Genomic DNA, 21,188 nt, shown 5'->3' with positions numbered 1-21,188 from the left:
CTTTGTCCATCCTCTGCAAGATGTCTGATTAGTAACTGCATCGTGCAGACATCTATGTGAAGTATAACGTCATCAACGACCACAGATGCCCTCGCTCTTTCATGCATTTTGGAGAGGTCTGAGATTTAGTTCAGCTTATTAATGCACAGTTTGGTGAGCAGTAACAACCTCTCCTACCTGTCATTGTGGCTAAAATTTTCTTCCGCCACCAGAATTTGAGCAGACCAACTCCTATCGAGCGGCACGTCACTAGCTGCGTTTCACCCGCTGTTCCAAGCACGGGAAAACTTGTTTGTTGATAGAGCACCTCGTACAACTGGTAGCATCAAAGGCGGCTCCCGTGACCCTAATATGAACGGCGCAGTAAACAATGGGACCCGTATCAACATCGTGACCTGCCTCCACCAAGGTCACTGGCTGAGCTAAACATCGCACACGTTACTCATTCCAACTGCGAAACAACGAATACATGTTGCTCCGTCTCTACGCTTGCCGCCTTAGGTAATTAGCGAGACCGAAGTTCTATTTTTGAGACATTCAGACCTTTGTGCAGAGACTCCTGGTTCCTACCCAGCTCATTCTACACCGTTCGTCTTTTAGTTTTCCACTCAGTGAGACTCTCAGGTAATTACGGTTCTGTCCCTCGGGGACAGAAAACTTTGGAAGAAATTTACAGTTGATCTTGAAACACTACTGCGTAGCATTCTGTTTATTTACTATGTGTGCCGCATTAGAAGAGAGGTCTGCAATGATACGTCGCGTCCCGGCAGAGATCCTATCAGTAGGTTTGGACGAATGTGACGCAATAAACGTGGACGAAAATGTGGGCTGAGGTCTACTAAGGTACCTTTAACGCAGTGAGAAGCAGAAAGATTCCATCGATGCTTAGCACACGTGATCAGCTGGCACGGTAGCTCAGAGTGTTCGGTCAGAGGGTTAGCAACCCTCTGTAGTAAAAAAAGTGAGTTAACAGATCAACAACGAACTTAAACGGATGTCTTACGACGTCCGCCCTGAGCAGATGCAAAGAACGAAAGCGAACAAAATGAGATTTAAAAAAAAAGTGGGAAGGTGGGAAGCGCGACAGAATGACAATCCCAAGGTCCCGGGTTCGATTCCCGGCTGGGTCGCAGATTTTCTCCGCTCAGGGACTGGGTGTTGTGTAGTCCTAATCATCATAATTTCATCCCCATCGACGCGCAAGTCGCCGAAGTGGCGTCAAAATGAAAGTCTTGCACCCAGCGAACGGTCTACCCGACGGGAGGCCCTAGTCACACGACATTTACATTTATTTACATTTACATGTGATTTTGGAACAGAGAGGAGAAGTTTTTGGCTTCTTAGGAAGTGAATAATGATGCAAACAGTTAAGAATACAGTTTGAAGGCCGGCCGCGGTGGCCGAGCGGTTCTAGGCACTTCAGTCCGGAACCACACGGCTGCTACGGTCGCAGGTTCGAATCCTGACTCGGGCATGGATGTGTTTGATGTCCTTGGGTTATTTAGGTTCAAAAAATGGCTCTGAGCACTATGGGACTTAACTGATGAGATCATCAGTCCCCTAGAACTTAGAACTACTTAAACCTAACTAACCTAAGGACATCACACACATCCATGCCCGAGGCAGGATTCGAACCTGCGACCGTAGCACCTAGGACAGCTCAGCCACCCCGGCCGGCAGGTTATTTAGGTTTAAGTAGTTCTAAGTTTAGGGAACTGAAGACCTCAGGTGTTAAGTCCCATAGTGCTTAGAGCCATTTGAACCATTTGAGCAGATTGAGGCCAAAAAAAAAAATGGTTTAAAATTTCTCTGAGCACTATGGGACTTAAAATCTGTGGTCATCAGTCCCCTAGAACTTAGAACTACTTAAACCTAACTAACCTAAGGACATTACACACATCCATGCCCGAGGCAGGATTCGAACCTGCGACCGTAGCGGTCACGCGGTTCCAGACTGAAGCGCCTAGAACCGCACGGCCACACCGGCCGGCAGTTTGAGGCCAATTTACACTGTCCAGTGACATTAATGGGATCACCTGTCAGAAGTCCTTTTGCAGTACGGACAGCTGCGTAACGTGCAGGAAGAGAGTCAGTGAGTTTCGGGAAGGTACCGACTGGGATGTGGAGCCATGTTGACTCCAGTGCCGTTACCAGCTGCGCTATGTTTCTCGATTGAGATTAAGATGGTTCCACAGATTCTCGATTGGGTTTAAATTCTAGGAGTTGGTGGCCAGGAGTGTAAGATCAACTCGTACTGGTGCTCTGCGAACAACGCATGTACAGTATAAGCTATGTGATATGTATCATTATCCTGCTGTTCGATGCCATCGTGCTGAGGAAAAACAAACTGCATTTAGTGATTGACATGGTCTCGAACAATAGATGCATACTTGTGTTGATCCATTGCGCCTTCCAGAAAGACGATATCATCCAAGTTAAAAAAAAATGTTTCAAATGGCTCTGAGCACTGTGGGACTTAACATCTGAGGTCATCAGCCCCTAGAACCTAGAACTACTTAAACCTAACTAACCTAAGGACATCACACACATCCATGCCCGAGGCAGGATTCGAACCTGCGACCGTAGCAGTCTCGCGGTTCCGGACTGAAGCGCCTAGAACCGCTCGACCACCACGGCCGGCGATCATCCAGGGAATGCCACAAAAGCATTACCCAGACTATAACGCTCTCTCCGCTAGCCTGGACTCTTCAAAAAAAAAATGTTCAAATGTGTGTGAAATCTTATGGGACTTAACTGCTAAGGTCATCAGTCGCTAAGCTTACACACTACTTAACCTAAATTATCCTAAGGACAAACACACTCATCCATGCCCGAGAGAGGACTCGAACCTCCGCCAGGACCAGCCGCACAGTCCATGACTGAAGCGCCCGAGACCGCTCGGCTAATCCCGCCCGGCCTGGACTCTTCCAACGACTGTTGCAGGATATTTGTTTTCACACGTTTCACGCTGTACGCGCCAACGACCAGCTGTGCGAAGGAGTTTCAAACGCGATTTTTCTGAAAAGGCCACCAGTCGCCGCTCAGTCGATGTCCAGTTGCTGTACTGCAGTGTAAATTCCAGCCTTCGTTGCCGATGAGCAGCAGTCGGCACGGGCTCGTGGACCAGGCCCCTGCTGCGGGGGTCCTAACACAGCAACGTTCGCTGCACGGTCGTTGAGAAGACACTGTTGGCAGCGGCCAGTTTCTCAACAGTTGGACACATCTCGGCAGCCATCGTTCAGACCTGTCGTCTATGGCCCGGGATGCACCACAGTCACCTTGGCGCCGGTTTTGGATAGCGCCATTTTGCCATGCGTGGTATACCTCAACAACGGCTGCTCGCAAACAGTTTACAAAGTTAGCCGCTTTGGAAACTCTTCAACCCTTGGCCCGATAGCCAATGATATTTCCCTTCTGGACGTCAAATAGATCGCTGCGTTTCCGCTTTACGACGACGACTGCCTTGTTTGCCGTGTCCCACCGACACGCTCTGTATACCTTCCACTGCTAGTGCTACCACCTGTCGTCTGTGAGTGGTTATTGCACATTGACGTCCAACATAGGCGGTGGTCATATTAATGTGACTGGACCCTGTATTTTACTATAGGTCAACCTTGTTCGTAGACGAGTTTTACAGTGACTTTATATCTTTGCAAATACACACGTCAAAAAAAGTTTTGCATCACCCCGGTTCCCAGAAATCCTGAAAATAGACGTTGACTGTGGATATTGTACGAGGGCATTTCGAAAAGTAAAGATACAATGGCTCGCAGTCCTTAAATAGAACATTTATTTAGGAAACGTCAGTTACATCTTATTAACTGGATTATTTGTTATTATTCGACATAATCACCCCCGTTAGCCAAACATTTGTTAAGTCGGTGCACAAGCTTTTGTATCCCACAGTCATAGAAGGTTGCCGCCTGTTGTCGGAACCACATTTCAACTTCATCATTGATCTCTTCATCGTTGTGGAATGATTTTCCACCAAGATGTGACTTCAGGTAACGGAAGACATGGAAGTCGGTGGGTGCAACGTCAGGGCTGTATGGTGGATGGTCCAATACGTCCCATTTGAATTGTTTGAGTAGTGCTTTGGTTACGAGCGCTGTGTGAGGCCGAGCGTTGTCATGAAGCAAGCGGACTCCACTTGTCAGCATTCCCCTGCGTTTGTTTTGAATTGCCCTTCGAAGAAGTTTCAAAGTCTGGCAATATGCAGCAGCATTAATTGTCGTTCCAGGAGGTATAAATTCCAACAGAAGAATGCCTTCTCTGTCCCAAAAAAACAGAAGCCATGGTTTTCTTCGCTGAAATCGACGTTTTGCATTTCTTGGCTTTTGGTGAATTCGAATGGCGCCATTGCATTAATTGTTGCTTGGAAACAGGTGTATGGTGATAAACCCACGTTTCGTCACCTGTCACAATGTGATCAAGGAACTCTTCACCTGCTTCAGCAAGCCGGCCGGGGTGGTCGTGTGGTTCTAGGCGCTACAGTCTGGAACCGCAGGACCACTGCGGTCGCAGGTTCGAATCCTGCCTCGGGCATGGATGTGTGTGGTGTCCTTAGGTTAGTCAGGTTTAAGTAGTTCTAAGTTCTAGGGGACTGATGACCTCAGAAGTTTAGTCCCATAGTGCTCAGAGCCATTTGAACCATTTTTGAACCTGCTTCAGCATAGCGTGTGAGGAAGTCGAGTGCAAAGCCCATCCTTTTCTTTTTATGTTCTTCCGATAACAGTTTTGGAACCCAGTGCGCACACAATTTCCTGTACCCTAACTTGACAGTCACAACGTCATAAAGAGTTGTCATTGACACGTCTGGTATGATCTGAAGCAATTCTTTCAATGTGAGACGTCTATTCGCACGAATTGCTTCCTCCGTTCTCCGAAGAAGGGCATCAGGGGTCACAGATGGCCGACCTGTTCTTTGTTCGTCATGAACATCGGTCTTACCTTCAGAGAAATGGCGACACCATTTCGTTACATTTTGTCGATTCATAATGTCCCCATAAACAGAAACAATTTCTTTGTGAATATCCGCTGGTCGCTGACCTTTTGCATGAAGAAAACGTATGACGGAGCGCACCGGCGGGTTTCTGAATCGGCGCAGCTATTTTAAACACGACCTACTCCAACCAGAAGCAACGTTCAATTGCCGAACGACCGCGAGGAGAAAGCTAACGGTTCAAAGTTAACACCAGTGTTGCCAACTTGCTCGCCAAAACTCTTCTGTTCCTCTGGCGTACGGTGTATCTTCACTTTCCGAAATACCCTCGTATCACACACACAGTCCCTTTGACTGTTCAGAGATGTCACTAAACCCGCCCAAAGATGTAAGCAACCATGCATGAGCAGCGCCTATTAGACGGAAGAGGCTCGACAACACATCAGTTCCAGTCATTCCACCAGGAAGGAGGTACACGGCTCGTGTTGTCTGTAGTTCAACCATACCTAGACGGTCAATACCGCGGTTCGATCGCGTCCACCTTGTTACTTTGTGTTGGGAAGGACTCTCAACAAGCAAAGTGTCCAGGTGTCTAGGAGTGAACCAAAACGATGTTGGTCGGACATGGAGGAGATACAGAGAGACAGGAACTGTCGATGACATCCCTCGCTCAGGCGGCCCAGTGGCTACTACGGCAGTGAATGACCGCTACCTACGGATTAAGGCTCGGAGGAGCACTGACAGTAACGCCACCATGTTGCATAATGCTTTTCGTGCAGCCGCAGGACGCCGTCTTACGACTCAAACGGTGCTGAATAGCCTACATGGCGAGGTCTGTCTTGCAACCACGATACCATGCAGCGCGGTAGAGACGGGCCCAACAACATGCCGAATGGACCGCTCAGGATTGGCATCACGTTCTCTTCACCGATGGGTGTCGCATATGCCTTCAACCAGACAATCGTCGGAGATGTGTTTGGAAGCAACCCGGTCAGGCTGAACGCCTTAGACACACTATCCAGCGAGTGCAGCAAGGTGGAGGCCCCCTGCTGTTTTGGGGTGGCATTATGTGAGACCGATGTACGCCGGTGGTGGTCATGGAAGGCGCCATAACGGCTGTACGATACGTGAATGCCATTCTCCGACCATATCGGCAGCATACTGGCGAAGCATTCGTCTTCATGGACGAAAATTCACGCCCCTATCGTGCACATCTCGTGAATGACTTCCTTCAGGATAATGACATCGCTCGACTAGAGTGGCCAGCGTGTTCTCCAGACATGAACCCTATCGAACATGCCTGGGATAGATTGAAAAGGCCTGTTTATCGACAACATTACCCACCAACCACTCTGAAGGATCTACGCCCAAACGCCGTTGAGGAGTGGGACAATCCGGACCAACAGTGCCTTGATGAACTTGTGAGTAGTATGCCATGACGAATACAGGCATGCATCAATGCAAGAGGACGTGATACTTGGTATTAGAGGTACCCGTGTGTACAGCAGTCTGAACCACCACCTCTGAAGGTCTCGCTGTGTGGTGGTACAACATGCAACAAGTGGTTTTCATGAGCAATAGAAAGGGCGGAAATCATGTTTATGTTGATCTCTACTCCAATTTTCTGTACAGGTTTCAGGACTCTCGGAACCGAAGTGATGCAAAACTTTTTTGATGTGTGTAAATGAATACGCCCATCCTATATGTCAGTCCTTTGCAGCAACTCCCAGTTCCTGAGTTTCAACTTTCGCTATAAGACTTGAGCACTCTGCTTGCAGCCCGTTCCGACAGTAGAAGACAAGTGTGAAGCAGCCCTTGTTCCTCTCTTTATTCTGGCACGCAGAAGATATCAGCTAATACCCGTTGTTACTACTAGGGACAAACTCTAAAGAACTTGTTCTTTACCAACAAACAGGAACACAAGATAATAACTGTTGGTGGATACTTATCGGAAACTCAGTCCTCCTCCTTCGAGTGTGTATGGAACTGTCACAGGTTTAAGATCTCAAAGTCAATGTGTCGCTCTGTAGTGACTAGTACCGGCGACTCGGCTGTTGCACTGATCCTACTGCTTCCTGGTAATCGCTGTCTCGGCCCCCTGCACTGGCCGTTTGTATAGTGGTTTCTGGGGGATTTTTGTGCAAGTTTCTCCTATAGAGATGTTTTCTCTGTCTCTTCCGAAGGTAACATTCTGGCTGTATGCCAGCGTCTGCAAGTCGCCTTGGTGCGAGGGTGTTGCTCTCGCTTAGCCATTACAGCACCGCAACTCCCTCAGCAGCTTCTCGCTGGCCCTGTTTCTGACGTCCGCCTGACACCATGCCTTGTGTGTTATCTTAAGATTTTATCCTTTCCTTAGAGACGTGCCACTTCAGACATTAGTAAAATTCGATAGCAATGATAAAAAGAACACAGGTGAAATCTAAAAATCGTTTTTTTTTACGTAATGTTTTTTGATTCATTTTCTTTAGGCGTAATTCAGCAATATACCTCCCAATCAAACAAGTATTTTTTTACTGTAGCATGATTTGGTGCCATAATGATGTTCATTCACTCCATATCGTTAAAAACAAGACAACAATATTCTTAGATATTTTACCCGCCAGGTTAGCCGAGTGCGCTAATGCGCTGCTTCCTGGACTCGGGTAGGCGCGCCGGCCTCGGATCGAACCCGTCTGCCGGATTAACGAGGGCCGGTGTGCCGGCCAGCCTGGATGTGGTTTTTAGGCTGTTTTCCACATCGCTCTAGGTGAATACCGGGCTGGCCCCACGTCCCGCCTCAGTTACACGACTCACAGACATTTGACACACATCCGCACTTTTCCATGATTTACACTAGACGCAGACAGATGGGGTTCTCTGAGTCCGTCCTGGGGGGTGTGGGGTGGCAGCATAAAGGGCATCCGGCCACCTCTTCACATTAACATGCCAAATCCGATTTAACCACGCCAACCCCGCGCACAATGCGGGACCAAGGCGCAAGCGATAGATGGGTCTTCTTAGATATTTTATTTATTTATTTCCTTAGAGTGTTCAGTTTGAATTTACTATCCAGCGCATGAGAAATGACGAATCGAACATAGGTGTGAGCAAGTGAACGAAAATTATACAAATGACCGAGCTGAATAGGAAAATTAAATGAATAACCCTCCTATCAGTGTAAGCACTAACTGTTTCATAGAACAGGTTGTGATGTCAACTAGTTTTCTTATAGAGCACTTCCACTCAATTTAAATACGAGAAATGCTTTATGCTGTGTGCTGTTCGAATTATAAGCGAGATGTTGTGTTGTTTGTGGCAGGTGCGCTTGCCTACGCTGAGCTGGGTACCATGAACACCAGCTCTGGGGCAGAGTACGCGTACTTCATGGATGCGTTTGGGCCCATCCCAGCATTCCTGTTCTCTTGGGTGTCAACGCTCGTGCTGAAACCATCGCAGATGGCCATCATCTGCCTCAGTTTCGCTCAGTACGTCGTGGAGGCGTTCGTATATGAGTGTGAACCACCGCAGATGGCTGTCAAGCTCACAGCCATCCTCGCCATACGTAAGTATTTGCGGCAATGTTTGCGTTTTTAAATTATGTCCTAAGAATTTCGAATAAGTGCAAGGTAAAACCTCTTTCAGGTTTCATTGACCTCCTTTTTGTGTCTGTCAGACAGAGTTTATTTTAACAGACAACACTGGATGTAAAACGACAGTGAAGCCGTTGAATCTGTAGGTACCGAATGTGTGGAAATTCTGGGGCGTTTAAGACGAACTGAAGAAGGAGCTACGGCGAGAATACAGTTGACGATGCTTCTCATCTTGAATCTGTATTTTATAAAATATTTAAAGGTGTCCTGTTGTTATAGACATTTTGTCATCACCTACCGGTCAAAGACTGGTGACTAAATTTTCCTCTACCATCAGGATTCGAATCGGCTACCTCGGGGTCTTGAGCGATCACATTATAGTGACGTGTGTTAGTTATCTCATCTACTGCGGACACAGTTAAAATTTCGAACCACTGCGATGATGAAGTAAAGTAATTGATTTCAGCTGGTTAGTATCTCTTAACTGATTCAGTTTGTCTCACGAAATATGAATATCTTACCATATTTGAAGTAAATAAAAAATATCTTTGTCAACTATATTAACTTATTTATAGAATGTACTGATGAGAATATCCACTAGATAGCTAAATTCCCGTATAGGTTAAGTAGGTGTTCCGAGGCAGTTTCAGTGTGAATGACATATTACACATTTCTCCATTTCCTGTTGGACTCTGATTTTATTGGCTCGTTATTTACGTATGACGAGTCTCTTTTCGACAATCTGCCGTTTTCAAGTAGCCCTGAAATATACAAAAATACAGTTTTTTGTGTAAAACTATAAAAAATTAAATTTGGTATTTTACGTTCGTTTTGGTACGTATTTACGTTTTATGCATCACAATATAGTGACTTTTATGTGTCACAATACAATGACTTCAAATGTCTGTGAGTTGGAAAAATTTTATTATTTCACCATATCACAGAACTATTTCGAATTTGAGAAAAAATTACAAACAATTAAATAGAATGCAACGGGCAACTGCATTGCGGGATCAGTTGCTGTCATACATGGGTTGGATAAAAAGTAGTGGTAACACTGCTGTAAGACGAAGGATGTACGTCAAATGGCATTCCCCCCTATCTGTACCTGATAACAGAAGGTGAGCTAAACTACTGTAGCGAGCGGCGACAGCTGTGTTTTTGTCAGTTGCTGTCTGTACTGTGTGAAATTGCGGAAGGCCAATTTGAGCGCCCTAACAGTGTGTTTAGAAAACACGAAGAAAGTGCATTTATCAAGACTGGACTGGCACAAGGTGAGGTGAGAGCGCACAATTATATTTCTTTCTGGCATAGCATCCCATCATCCTCCATGACAACGCACGGGCCACATAGCGAACCCCATGCAGGAGCCCCTGCGTACCTGAGGATGGAAAATAGTGGAATATCCGCCGTAAGAATCCGTGCGACTACGATCAGTCCACCGCAAGAATCTGCGCGATTACGATATGTCGCCAAAATGAAGGAACCGCATCGTGGGATGCGCTAAAAGAGAAGACATCATCCGTGTCGTAGGTCAGTCCCCCCTAGACATCGGCAGAGATGAATGAGCTGACGGTGCACGACGCCTTTAATCTCTGTAGTGGAGGTGATCTGGTTGTGGGGAAGTTATAGTGAGGACATGTAATACGGTCAACGTCTGTCAGTAGAATCTCGTATCAATTATAACCGTGTTGCCAATACTGGTCATACGACCCATGTATTTATTAATACAAAGGCTGTTGGGAGAGTGAGCTCCAATCGGTGGCGAAATGAAAACCACTGTGTTATATTTGCAAAAGTTAGCTACACCTTCGAGCTACTTCTTTACATAGTCGTCGACTTAGACGTCTGTCGTAACGGTATAACATCATTTCCATACCCTTGTCATAGCAGGCAGCTGCCTTTGCTTTTCACCAATTCTCTACACTGGTTTACAGCTCGTTGTCTGTGCCAAAATGTTGTCTTGATAGACAGCGGTCCATGAGAGCAGAGGTGAAACCCGGAAAGCCAATTACAGGCTGTATTGTGGGTGATCAAACACTTCCCATCGCAAACACTGCAGGAGCATCTTCATTGCCTCTGCAGAGGGGGGCCGAGAATTGTCAAGAAAGCAGGGAACGTATGACAGTTATGTTATGTAGGCTACATAATATCAGGTGAAATCTCTGATCAGGCCATCATACTTGGCGAGAGACACTATTTTCTAGGCATCTTTACGTACTCACTGTGCGCTCAGAACTGAAAGGAGCGACGTGACGCGATCGATGGGCATACTAGGGACACTGCCCAATACAACTGTGCAAAGCTTCATCCGATTTTCACTGTGGTTTCCATTTCACACCCGATCGTACCTCATTTTCCGAATAGCCCCGGTACATGAGAAGAAACAGTTTTAGTTTCAAACTGGCTCACTTTAGATATAGCTAGCACAGAATGTGAAAAATGTAAATTAATGCGGATGAGTAGGAAGAACAAATGTGTAATGTTCGGACACAGCACTAGTAGTGTCCTACTTGACACAGTCAAGTAGTTTAAATATCTGGGCCGCCCGCGGTGGCCGTGCGGTTCTAGGCGCTTCAGTCCGGAACCGTGAGACTGCTACGGTCGCAGGTTCGAATCCTGCCTCGGGCATGGATGTGTGTGATGTCCTTCGGTTAGTTAGGTTTAAGTAGTTCTAAGTTCTAGGGGACTGCTGACCTCAGATGTTAAGTCCCATAGTGCTCAGAGCCATTTGAACCATTTTTTTAAATATCTGGACGTAACGCTGAAAAGCGATATGAAATGGAACGAGCAGGTGTGAACTGTGGTAGATAAGGCGAATGGTCGACTTCGGTTTATTGCGAGAATTTTAGGAACGTGTTGTTCACCTGCAAAGAAGACCTCATATAGGAAGCTGGTGCGACCCATTCTTGAGTATTGCTCGAGCGTTTGGGATCCATACCACGTCGGATTAAAGGAAGACATCGAAGCAATTCAGAGGCGGTGTGCTAGATTTGTTACCGGTAGGTTCGAACAACACGTAAGTGTTTCGGAGATACTTTGAGAACTCAAATGTGGATCCCTTGAGGGAAGGTGACGTTCTTTTCGAGAAACACTATTGATAAAGTTTAGAAAAGCGGTATTTGAAACTGACTGCCGAACGATTCTACTGCTGCCAACATGAACTGCACGTAAGGATCACGAAGATAACATACGAGACGTCAATGCTCATACCGGGGACTATAGAAGTCGTTTTTCCCTAGCTCTGTTTACGAGTGGAACAGGAAAGGAAATTCCTAGTAGTGGTACTGTGCAAGAAACCCTCCGCCACGCATCATACTGTGGCTTGCGGAGGATCTATGTAGAAAATTGCCTACTATCACAGATACGTAGGTGACATCCTGTTACTTGTAAATGGTAACGAAAATGACATACAAATGTTCCACCAACAATTATATTCCACCAAAAATTAAACAGCTTACACCCTAGAATAAATTTCGCAATAGAAGTTAAACAAAGCAAGTTAATGAATCTAATAATAAGCAATAAAAACAACCACAATAGATTTGAGGTGCATAGGGAAACTACCACGACAGATATTATCATTAACAACCACTACTGTCACCCATTTTCACATACTCTTTCATTCTTTAAATCAATGCTCAACCATTTGACACTGACGCAACACGCAAAGAAATAGAAAACTTACGATACATAACACAACTGAATCCTTTTAACCCTGCAATAGTACTCAGACTATATGATTATTGCATACAACCAAAAACACAAATCATGCTGACAATAGAAGAAAAAATTACAAAAAAACCTCCTTACCTAACAACAGCATACATTGTCCAAACTTCAGGAAAACTCAATAAAATATTTAAAAAGACGAAAGTGAAAAGCTGTGTCGCACCAATCACACTTTACGAAAGAAACCACAATCAGGAAACCAATAATCCCAAAAATTTGTAAAATCTCATGCAATGTTTGTAACCAATTTTACATTCGAGAAAGAGGTAGGAATTTCTAAATTAGATTTATAGTACTCAGGCGCAATTGTGAAAGTAGTCAGTCAACATCTTACATACACTTATGCAACCACAAACACAGAGCAGAAAAAAACATCAAATACAATGAAAATTCTACATCGTGTACGCAAAGGAACCATAATGATTATCCTGGAAGAACTCGAAATTTGTGTCCATACAGACGCATATCCAGACGAAATTCTTAATGTCCAAACAGAACTATAGCATAAGCATTATTTAGAAAACTTTCAGGACTTCCTACAGAAAAAGGTATATTTCAGTCCCTCACAACACAAAAAATGAATCTGAACAATAAAACACTCAACACAAAATATATATTTGCACAATACATGAAAAATAGAATAATACGATCTTTATATATAACTTAAGAGTATTAGAATGAGTAAGCTTTCATATATAGCTATCGTCACTAAAATTCCACAACTATGAACTGTAAATCCATTGTAAATTTGTATGTGTCAGTGGGGTGGATTATGTTTTCTAACGAAGATGAGTGCAAATAAAAAAGTGCACGCTATACTTGTAGAGCTTTTTCAAACTTCAGCAGCACGGAAACTGAGAAACGATCTCAACAGACACTACATTGTGACACATAAAACGTAAGCATTTATCAAAATAGGCGTAAATTTTTTATAATTTTATAGAAAAAAGTTTATTGCATATTGCAGAAAAACAGGAAAATGGCAAATTGCCGAAAGAAGACTTGTCGTATGTAAACAATGTGCTTATCAAATCAGTGTGCAGCAGATAATGGAAAAAATTTAATCTTTCGTTCACTGACCTAATGCATGCAGTGGGACCATCTGACAAGAACCATTTTCAATGTTATGTAAAATCCCAACAGTGACCATCTCCGAGTTGACAAGTCTCTATTAGAATTTGAAGAAGTGTCATTCACTGGTTTCAATAACTAGCCACCATACTATGTGCCTAGAATTCCCTAAACTGCAGGTGAAACCAAAGTTAGCATGGCAGAATGGGTAATGGCGTACATATACAGGTGTTGCACAAAAATATGGAGAGACAGCGAGAAATGCATGCTTGAAAATAGATGCAGATGCTAGTCAAGCATGTAGTCTGCGCTGTTGTGAGTTAATAGGAAAGTAAGGTCCGATTGGGTGTGAAATGAAACCACAGTGAAAATCAGATGTGTTGGGCAGTGTCTCTAGTATGCCCGTCGATTGCGTCACGTCGCAGTTTTCAGTTCTGAACACACAGTTAGCACGTAAAGATGGCTAGAAAACATTGTCTCACGTCAAGCATGAGAGCGTGGTGAGAGATTTCGCCTGATGTCATGCGACACACATAACATAACTGTCAGGCGTTTCCCTCTTCATGACAATTTTCGGCCGCGCTCTGCAAGGGGCAGTGAAGATGAACCTGCAGCGTTTTCGATGGTAAGTGTTCGATCACCCAAAAGACAGCCTATAATTGGCTTCCCCATGTTTCATTTTTGGTCCCATGAACCGCTGGCTACCAAGACAGCATTTTGGTACAGACATCGAGCTGTAGACCAGCGTAGAGAATTGGATGAAAGCACAGAATGCTGTGACGAGAGTATTGCAAAGTTGGTACAAAGCTACGACAAATGTCTAGATTGTGTAGAGAAGTAGCAAGATGGTGTAGTTAACTGTAGCAAATAAACAATTTTGATTTTCACGGTAGTTTCCATTTTGCGACCGATCCTACCTTACTTTCGAATAGCCCTCGTATTTGACGACGAACAGCACCTGTGCAGTGTCCTCAATTCAATGCAAGTGTCAGTCATGGCCAGAACCGTCTTCTGAGTCGTTGTAATTGCATTTTGTCGAAGGTAACTGGTTTCGAAGGTGCTCGTACGATATGTGCTTTCGTAACCAAGGTAGCCGAAGAGTTTGGTTTTTCAAGGGGCACCTTATCAAAGTTTATGCAGCACACAGGGAAAGCGGAAAAAACATCATCCACTAAGTTACAACGCGGACGAAAATGTGAGTTGAGTGCTTATGACAGACGCTCATTGAAGAGGATAGTGACGAAAAATAAGAGGGTGACAGGTGTGAAAGTTACTGTAAAACGGAATGTCGCAGTCGCGAACCCTGTCAGCACTTAACAATACGAAGGGAGCTCCAGAAGCTGGGAATGCAGGGCGAGTTGGAATACCAAAACCACACATCAGTGACATAAATGCCCCTAAGAGGAAAACGTGACGCCAAAGCCCTGAAACTTCGGCTATGGAGTAATGGAAGACAGTCATTTGGTCGGGTGAGTCTTGTTTCACACTGTTTACAATTTCTGGGCGACTTTATGTCCGTAGAGTGAAATATGGCGGGGTTCGGTGATGATTTGGACAGTCATATCATCGTATTCGATGGGCCATGGTTACGGACAAGAATTATGTGACCAGTTTGGCTGATCAGGCCCATGCCATACGACAATGTTTGTTCAGGACTTTTTTGTAAGAGCGAGGATGAATTGTCGCAACTCCTCTGGCAACCAGTGTTATAATACCTTAATATTATTGAGCCTTTGTGATCTAATTTGGGGAGAATGGCGCGTGATCGCTATCCACCCCCATCATCATTAACTGAACTTGCCGCTATTTTGCCGGAAGAATGATATATATGGCCACACGGAGTGGCCGTGCGGTTTGAGGCGCCATGTCACGGACTGCGCGGCCCCTCCCGACGGAGGTTCGAGTCCGCCCTCGGGCATGGGTGTGTGTGTTGTTCTTAGCATAAGTTAGTTCAAGTAGTTTGTAAGTCTAGGGACCGATGACCTAAGCAGCTTGGTCCCTTAGGAATTCACACACACAAAATGATATACGATTCCTTTGAAAACCATAGAGGGCTTGTATTTACCGATTCCGAAACGACTGGAAGCTATTTTGAATGCCAACAGGTTTCCAACACCGTATTAGGCATGGTAATATGTTGTGTTTTTGGTGTTTTCATATGTTTGTCAACCCCTATAGTTCCACACACAAATACATCTGATTAGTTCACTACCGTCTAACTTCATAAAGTAACTTTAAAACTACTCTAGGACTAGAATTTTACGTTTCTTTGAATTCGTAAAATTCATGACGTACAGTAGAAAAATGTGCTAATATTTGGCTGATATTTTGTTCGAAATGATAGTGATTTATGCAATTATGTTTCCCCGCGAAAATAAACAAATAAATAAATAAACAAATAAATGAAACAAAGAATACTTCTCGAGTTCACCACTGATTGCTACTTTCAATTTTTTTGCTGAAAGGAATCATTTCTGTTTATGTAGGCTCCTACATATAAATTAGTATGAAATAAGTTATTCGAAGTATACTGCCCTCGGAAAATTTTCCTCATCAGCACATTCTATAAATACGTTATTTCAGTTCACATAAACATCTTTTGTTAACTTGATTCAAATTTCGGAAGAAAAATTCGATCAGTTACAGTATACAAACAAAGCTGTAATACTTTGAAAAGACTCAAAGAAATATTAGGAAATCACTAAGAAATTACAGGGTGTTTCAAAAATGACCGGTATATTTGAAACGGCAATAAAAACTAAACGAGCAGCGATAGAAATACACCGTTTGTTGCAATATGCTTGGGACAACAGTACATTTTCAGGCGGACAAACTTTCGAAATTACAGTAGTTACAATTTTCAACAACAGATGGCGCTGCAAGTGATGTGAAAGATATAGAAGACAACGCAGTCTGTGGGTGCGCCATTCTGTACGTCGTCTTTCTGCTGTAAGCGTGTGCTGTTCACAACGTGCAAGTGTGCTGTGGACAACATGGTTTATTCCTTAGAACAGAGGATTTTTCTGGTGTTGGAATTCCACCGCCTAGAACACAGTGTTGTTGCAACAAGACGAAGTTTTCAACGGAGGTTTAATGTAACCAAAGGACCGAAAAGCGATACAATAAAGGATCTGTTTGAAAAATTTCAACGGACTGGGAACGTGACGAATTTGTGGCGGTACAAACTGCCTTAGACGACACTGCGAACACCTCGTGGTTTATGCAAGATGGTTCCCGGCCACATCGCACGGCCGACGTCTTTAATTTCCTGAATGAATATTTCGATGATCGTGTGATTGCTTTGGGCTATCCGAAACATACAGGAGGCGGAGTGGATTGGCCTCCCTATTCGCCAGACATGAACCCCTGTGACTTCTTTCTGTGGGGACACTTGAAAGACCAGGTGTACCGCCAGAATCCAGAAACAATTGAACAGCTGAAACAGTACATCTCATCTTCATGTGAAGCCATTCCACCAGACACGTTGTCAAAGGTTTCGGGTAATTTCATTCAAAGACTACGCCATATTATTGCTACGCACGGTGGATATGTGGAAAATATCGTACTATAGAGTTTCCCAGACCACAGCGCCATCTGTTGTTGACAATTGTAACTACTGTAATTTCGAAAGTTTGTCTGCCTGAAAATGTACTGTTGTCCCAAGCATATTGCAACAAACGTTGTATTTCTATCGCTGCTCGTTTAGTTTTTATTACCGTTTCAAATATACCGGTCAATTTTGAAACACCCTGTAGCAGAGGAAATTGAAAACTCGGGTTTACGTCTAATCCTTGCACAATTAAAACGATAGACAACCACACATATCGCGTCTCCACCACCTACACCTCTCTTTGCTACCTGTCGTCAGTGTGGTATTATAAACAGCATGTTACCAAAGTTGTCATTTTTCTTTAAGTCATCTGTCTGCGGGCTATTTTGACGCTGCGCTCCATTTTGTCCTATCTTCTCATTTCCATGTAACTGCTGCACCTAACATCCTCTACTCTGTTCTGTTTAATGTAGTCTCTGTCCGCCTCCACTATTTTTCCACTACTGCTCCATGCAGCGCTAAGTTCAAATCAAATGGCTCTGAGCACTACGGGACTTAACGTCTAAGGTCATCAGTCCCCTAGACTTAGAAATACTTAAATCTAACTAACCTAAGGACATCACACACATCCATGCCCGAGGCAGCATTCGAACCTGCGACCGTAGCAGCAGCGCGGTTCCGGACTGAAGAGCCTAGAACCGCTCGGCCACAGCGGCCGACCAGCGCTAAGTCATTCATGCTTGGTGGCCGTATCGAATGTCCCAATAACCTGTCTTTTTTCTGATAAGAGCTTTCCATACACATTGTAGGACATCCGATTTAGAAAAATAAATTAATCTTAACCTTTTCTGTCTACGTTTCCTACAGACAGTCACTTCTGTAGTTTATTTCCGAAGCACAACTTTTTAGCGTAAAAACGTCTGTCAGTCTAATTTTTAGAGTTTTATTATGATTCTTTACTAAAATATTCATATATATATGCCGTTCCTCAACACATCACTCTAATTTTATAGATAAATAGCTGAGTACCGGTCGTTGCCCGGATGTGTATTTATTCCAACTTCATCAGTCCATATCCTCCTCCCCCCTGTCTTATCCACGTTCACGCCTACTCTCTCTCTATCTGCTTCTTCCCCTGTCTCTGTCCATCTTCCTCTGTCCCTCTCTCTGTCCATCTGCACCTTCCCCCTCTGTCCACCGCCTACTCACTCCTCTCTCTGTCAATCACCACTACCATTTCTCTGTCCATTTATTCTTCCCCATCTCTCTACCCACCTCCTCCGCCATCTCAGCCTCCCGTCTCTCACAGTTCGTATTCTCCTCGCCCCTCTCTCTGTCCATCTCCTCCTCTTCCCTTTGTCTGTCCATCTCATCCTTTTCCCTCTCTCTGTCCATGTCTCCCTTCCTATCTCTCTGTCCATCCCCTCCACCCCCACACCTGTATCTTCCTTCCCCCTCCCTCTGTCTGTCTATTTCTTCCTCCCCTCTTCACTCTCCACGTTATCACTCCCACCCCACTAGAAAGTTGCTGGTTCTAATTTCCTCCCCTCCCCCAACAGAATTTTTTCCACACAGTAAGTAATTTCCAATCACCAACTTTCTCTTCTGAATGCGAAAATATTTGGTTGACAAAGACCTACATAGGGAGGAACGATCACCACGATAAAATAAGGGAAATAAGAGCTCGTACAGAAAGATATAGGTGTTCATTCTCTCCGCGCGCTATTCGAGATTGGAATAATAGGGAATTGTGAAGGTGGTTCGATGAACCTTCTGCCAGGCACTTGAATGTGATTTGCAGAGTATCCATGTAGATGTAGATGTAGATACGTGTACCAAGTTTGGTTGAAATCGATCTAGGGGTTTAGAAAGAGCTTTTTAGCCGCGCCTTTGCCAGCGTGCGCACATGTCATATATACTTTACATATGTTTAACATATATTTGTATATGTATTTCACCGGTATCTCTTGAGAATTACGATGTGCAATATAGTTTTCACACAGCTCAAACGTTGACGACATCATATATCCTGCGTATGTGTCGTACAATGATAAAATTTTGCTGGTTCATCCGATAGTATATGTGAACGCAGTCTGCAAAGTGCATCGCTAATCAAGTTAGCAGCAAAGAATTAGTAACAAGCGGCTGTTTTACAAAAATGGTTCAAATGGCTCTAAGCACTATGTGACTTAACATCTGAGGTCATCAGTCCCCTAGATTAGAACTACTTAAACCGGACTGAAGCGCCTAGAACCGCTCGGCCACAGCGGTCGGCGGCTGTTTTACAGCATGAACAGTAATTCGTTGCACGATGTGATGCTTTAATTGAATTTCTTAACAAGACGTGATACACCGAAGCATTATCATAATCGAAATGTTCTCTACGTTGAACGCCACTCAGCGTCCAAATCATGAATTTATGTATATAGGTTCTGTCTTGATAATGAATTTTCACTCTGTAGCTTAGCGTGCGCTAATTTGACGCTTCCTGTCTGATTAAATCTGTGTGCGGGACGCCGCTCTAACCTGGGACATTTACCTTTCATGGGCAAGTGCTCTACCGACTGATCTATCCAAGCATGGCTCACGACTCCCCCCCCCCCCCTCCCCCTACTTTGGAAGGTATAAAGGTATTGTCGAAAGTAAAACTGTGAAGGCCGTGCTTGCATAGCTCATTCTGCAGATCATTTGCCCGGGGAAGGCATTTCGAGTCTCGGCACACAGTTTTTGTCTACCAACAAGTTTCAGTTTACCGTTGTGTCCAACAAAGTGCCGTTCCGCAGGTGTAATTCGTGCGTCCACTTAACGTTGATAGCTAATTGGTTGCACAGCTAATTAGGAAACGAAGAAGCTTTGACCCTGTCGTTCCCAAACTTCGATGACTCAAAGTGCCACGGCTTAGCATTTCCGGACAGGGGTTCCCGACAGGTAAATAAATAGTCTCCCTCCTGCACAATGTACTGAGCTTATCGGTGTTCTTCTTATCCAACATGCACTAGCATAAGAGAAACAAAATTTTGTTGATACGGTTTCATTCAGCGTGGCAGCCTTAAAACATTTCAGTTTTCCGTATTGCAAGCCGTATCTACGCACAGCGGCTCGTCTGGGTGTTATCTATTGGTCTAAGGCGTCCGCAAGGAACGGCAGGGAATCTGGAATAGTTTTTATTCATTACAGTATTCTCATTAAGATCTGGGAGTGAATGGATGATGATCAGTTGGCCGAGTTGTAATAAGTTTTATGTGTCACATATAAAATTTATTTCTTATGGTATGACACCTTATCGAAACTGAACAACGCATTTATATAGAAAATGGCAGTCTAAGAGTCTTGTTCCTCCGGACAAATTTCTGCGGACGATCATGTTAGTGGCCTTTACGATTTTGCTGTACTGCGTCACTTGTGCATCGCTTTTACACCGACTGCAGCAGTTTTGCATGGTGGTCATATGCGAACACCGAACAAGTGAAAGCTCTCGTTTGGCGCTCGAAGTTGTCATCGCGATTACGGCCGCGGTATCACGACACGGGGATCTTGGCGGCCTTCCACGAAGGTGCGTGTCGGCAACACAGCTCTCAACCAGTGTGGCTGCGACTGCGGCGGCAGCGTTAATAGAACACACAGACGCGAATAGCCCGGCACGCATTGCGTAACGCGGCCACGCCGGCCGCTGACTGCCCACAACACGCGCCATCAGAATGACACTGGCTCCTGTCTGCAAGGGCCGCCGCATACCCTTGCTCAGCGCGTCTCCCGTAATCTATTTATCGGCGTTACCGGCAGTCGACATTGCTCCATCCCCCTTTATCCCCTTAACCACGACGTTAAGGTGGTGGGGCGCGCGCGTGCGTTTGTTTGTGTGTGTGTGTGTGTGTGTGTGTGTGTGTGTGAGAGAGAGAGAGAGAGAGAGAGAGAGAGAGAGAGAGATTCACCTTCATGGATGGAATATGAGGGGCGTTTCATTAAAATACTGTTATTCGATAATTCGTTGAAGTGTTTCATGTGTGGTATTTAATTTGATTTCGATTTAGAAAACATACAAATTCATCTCTTCGTTAGTCTGACATGGAACTTGGCTTACTCTTCATTGATCAGCCAAAACATTATGACAACTGCCCACCGCGAGCTTTAACGCCGTCTTCGATATGTTACGCATCCGAATTAATTAACACTGAAGGTAGCCAATAATGCCGTTGTGTGCACAAATTGAAGCGGCCCGCCAGGTACAAAAAAAAAAAAATGGTTCAAATGGCTCTGAGCACTATGGGACTTAACATCTGAGGTCATCAGTCCTCTAGAACTTAGAACTACTTAAACCTAGCTG

At 44.6% G+C, this 21,188-nt stretch overlaps 1 protein-coding gene across 2 annotated transcripts in view; it reads left to right on the top strand.

Moving 5' to 3' along the window:
- Window positions 1-21,188, top strand: part of LOC126183785 (b(0,+)-type amino acid transporter 1) — a 573,882-nt gene that overhangs the window by 348,883 nt on the left and 203,811 nt on the right. For both annotated transcript variants that reach the window (XM_049926022.1, XM_049926021.1), the window contains exon 4: window positions 8,241-8,483. In XM_049926022.1, coding sequence (XP_049781979.1) covers window positions 8,241-8,483 — 243 coding nt within the window. The remainder of the gene's footprint in view (window positions 1-8,240; window positions 8,484-21,188) is intronic.

This window comes from Schistocerca cancellata, chromosome 4, assembly GCF_023864275.1.
Source record: "Schistocerca cancellata isolate TAMUIC-IGC-003103 chromosome 4, iqSchCanc2.1, whole genome shotgun sequence".
NCBI lineage: Eukaryota > Metazoa > Arthropoda > Insecta > Orthoptera > Acrididae > Schistocerca > Schistocerca cancellata.
This window is presented reverse-complemented; position numbering and strand designations above follow the sequence as displayed.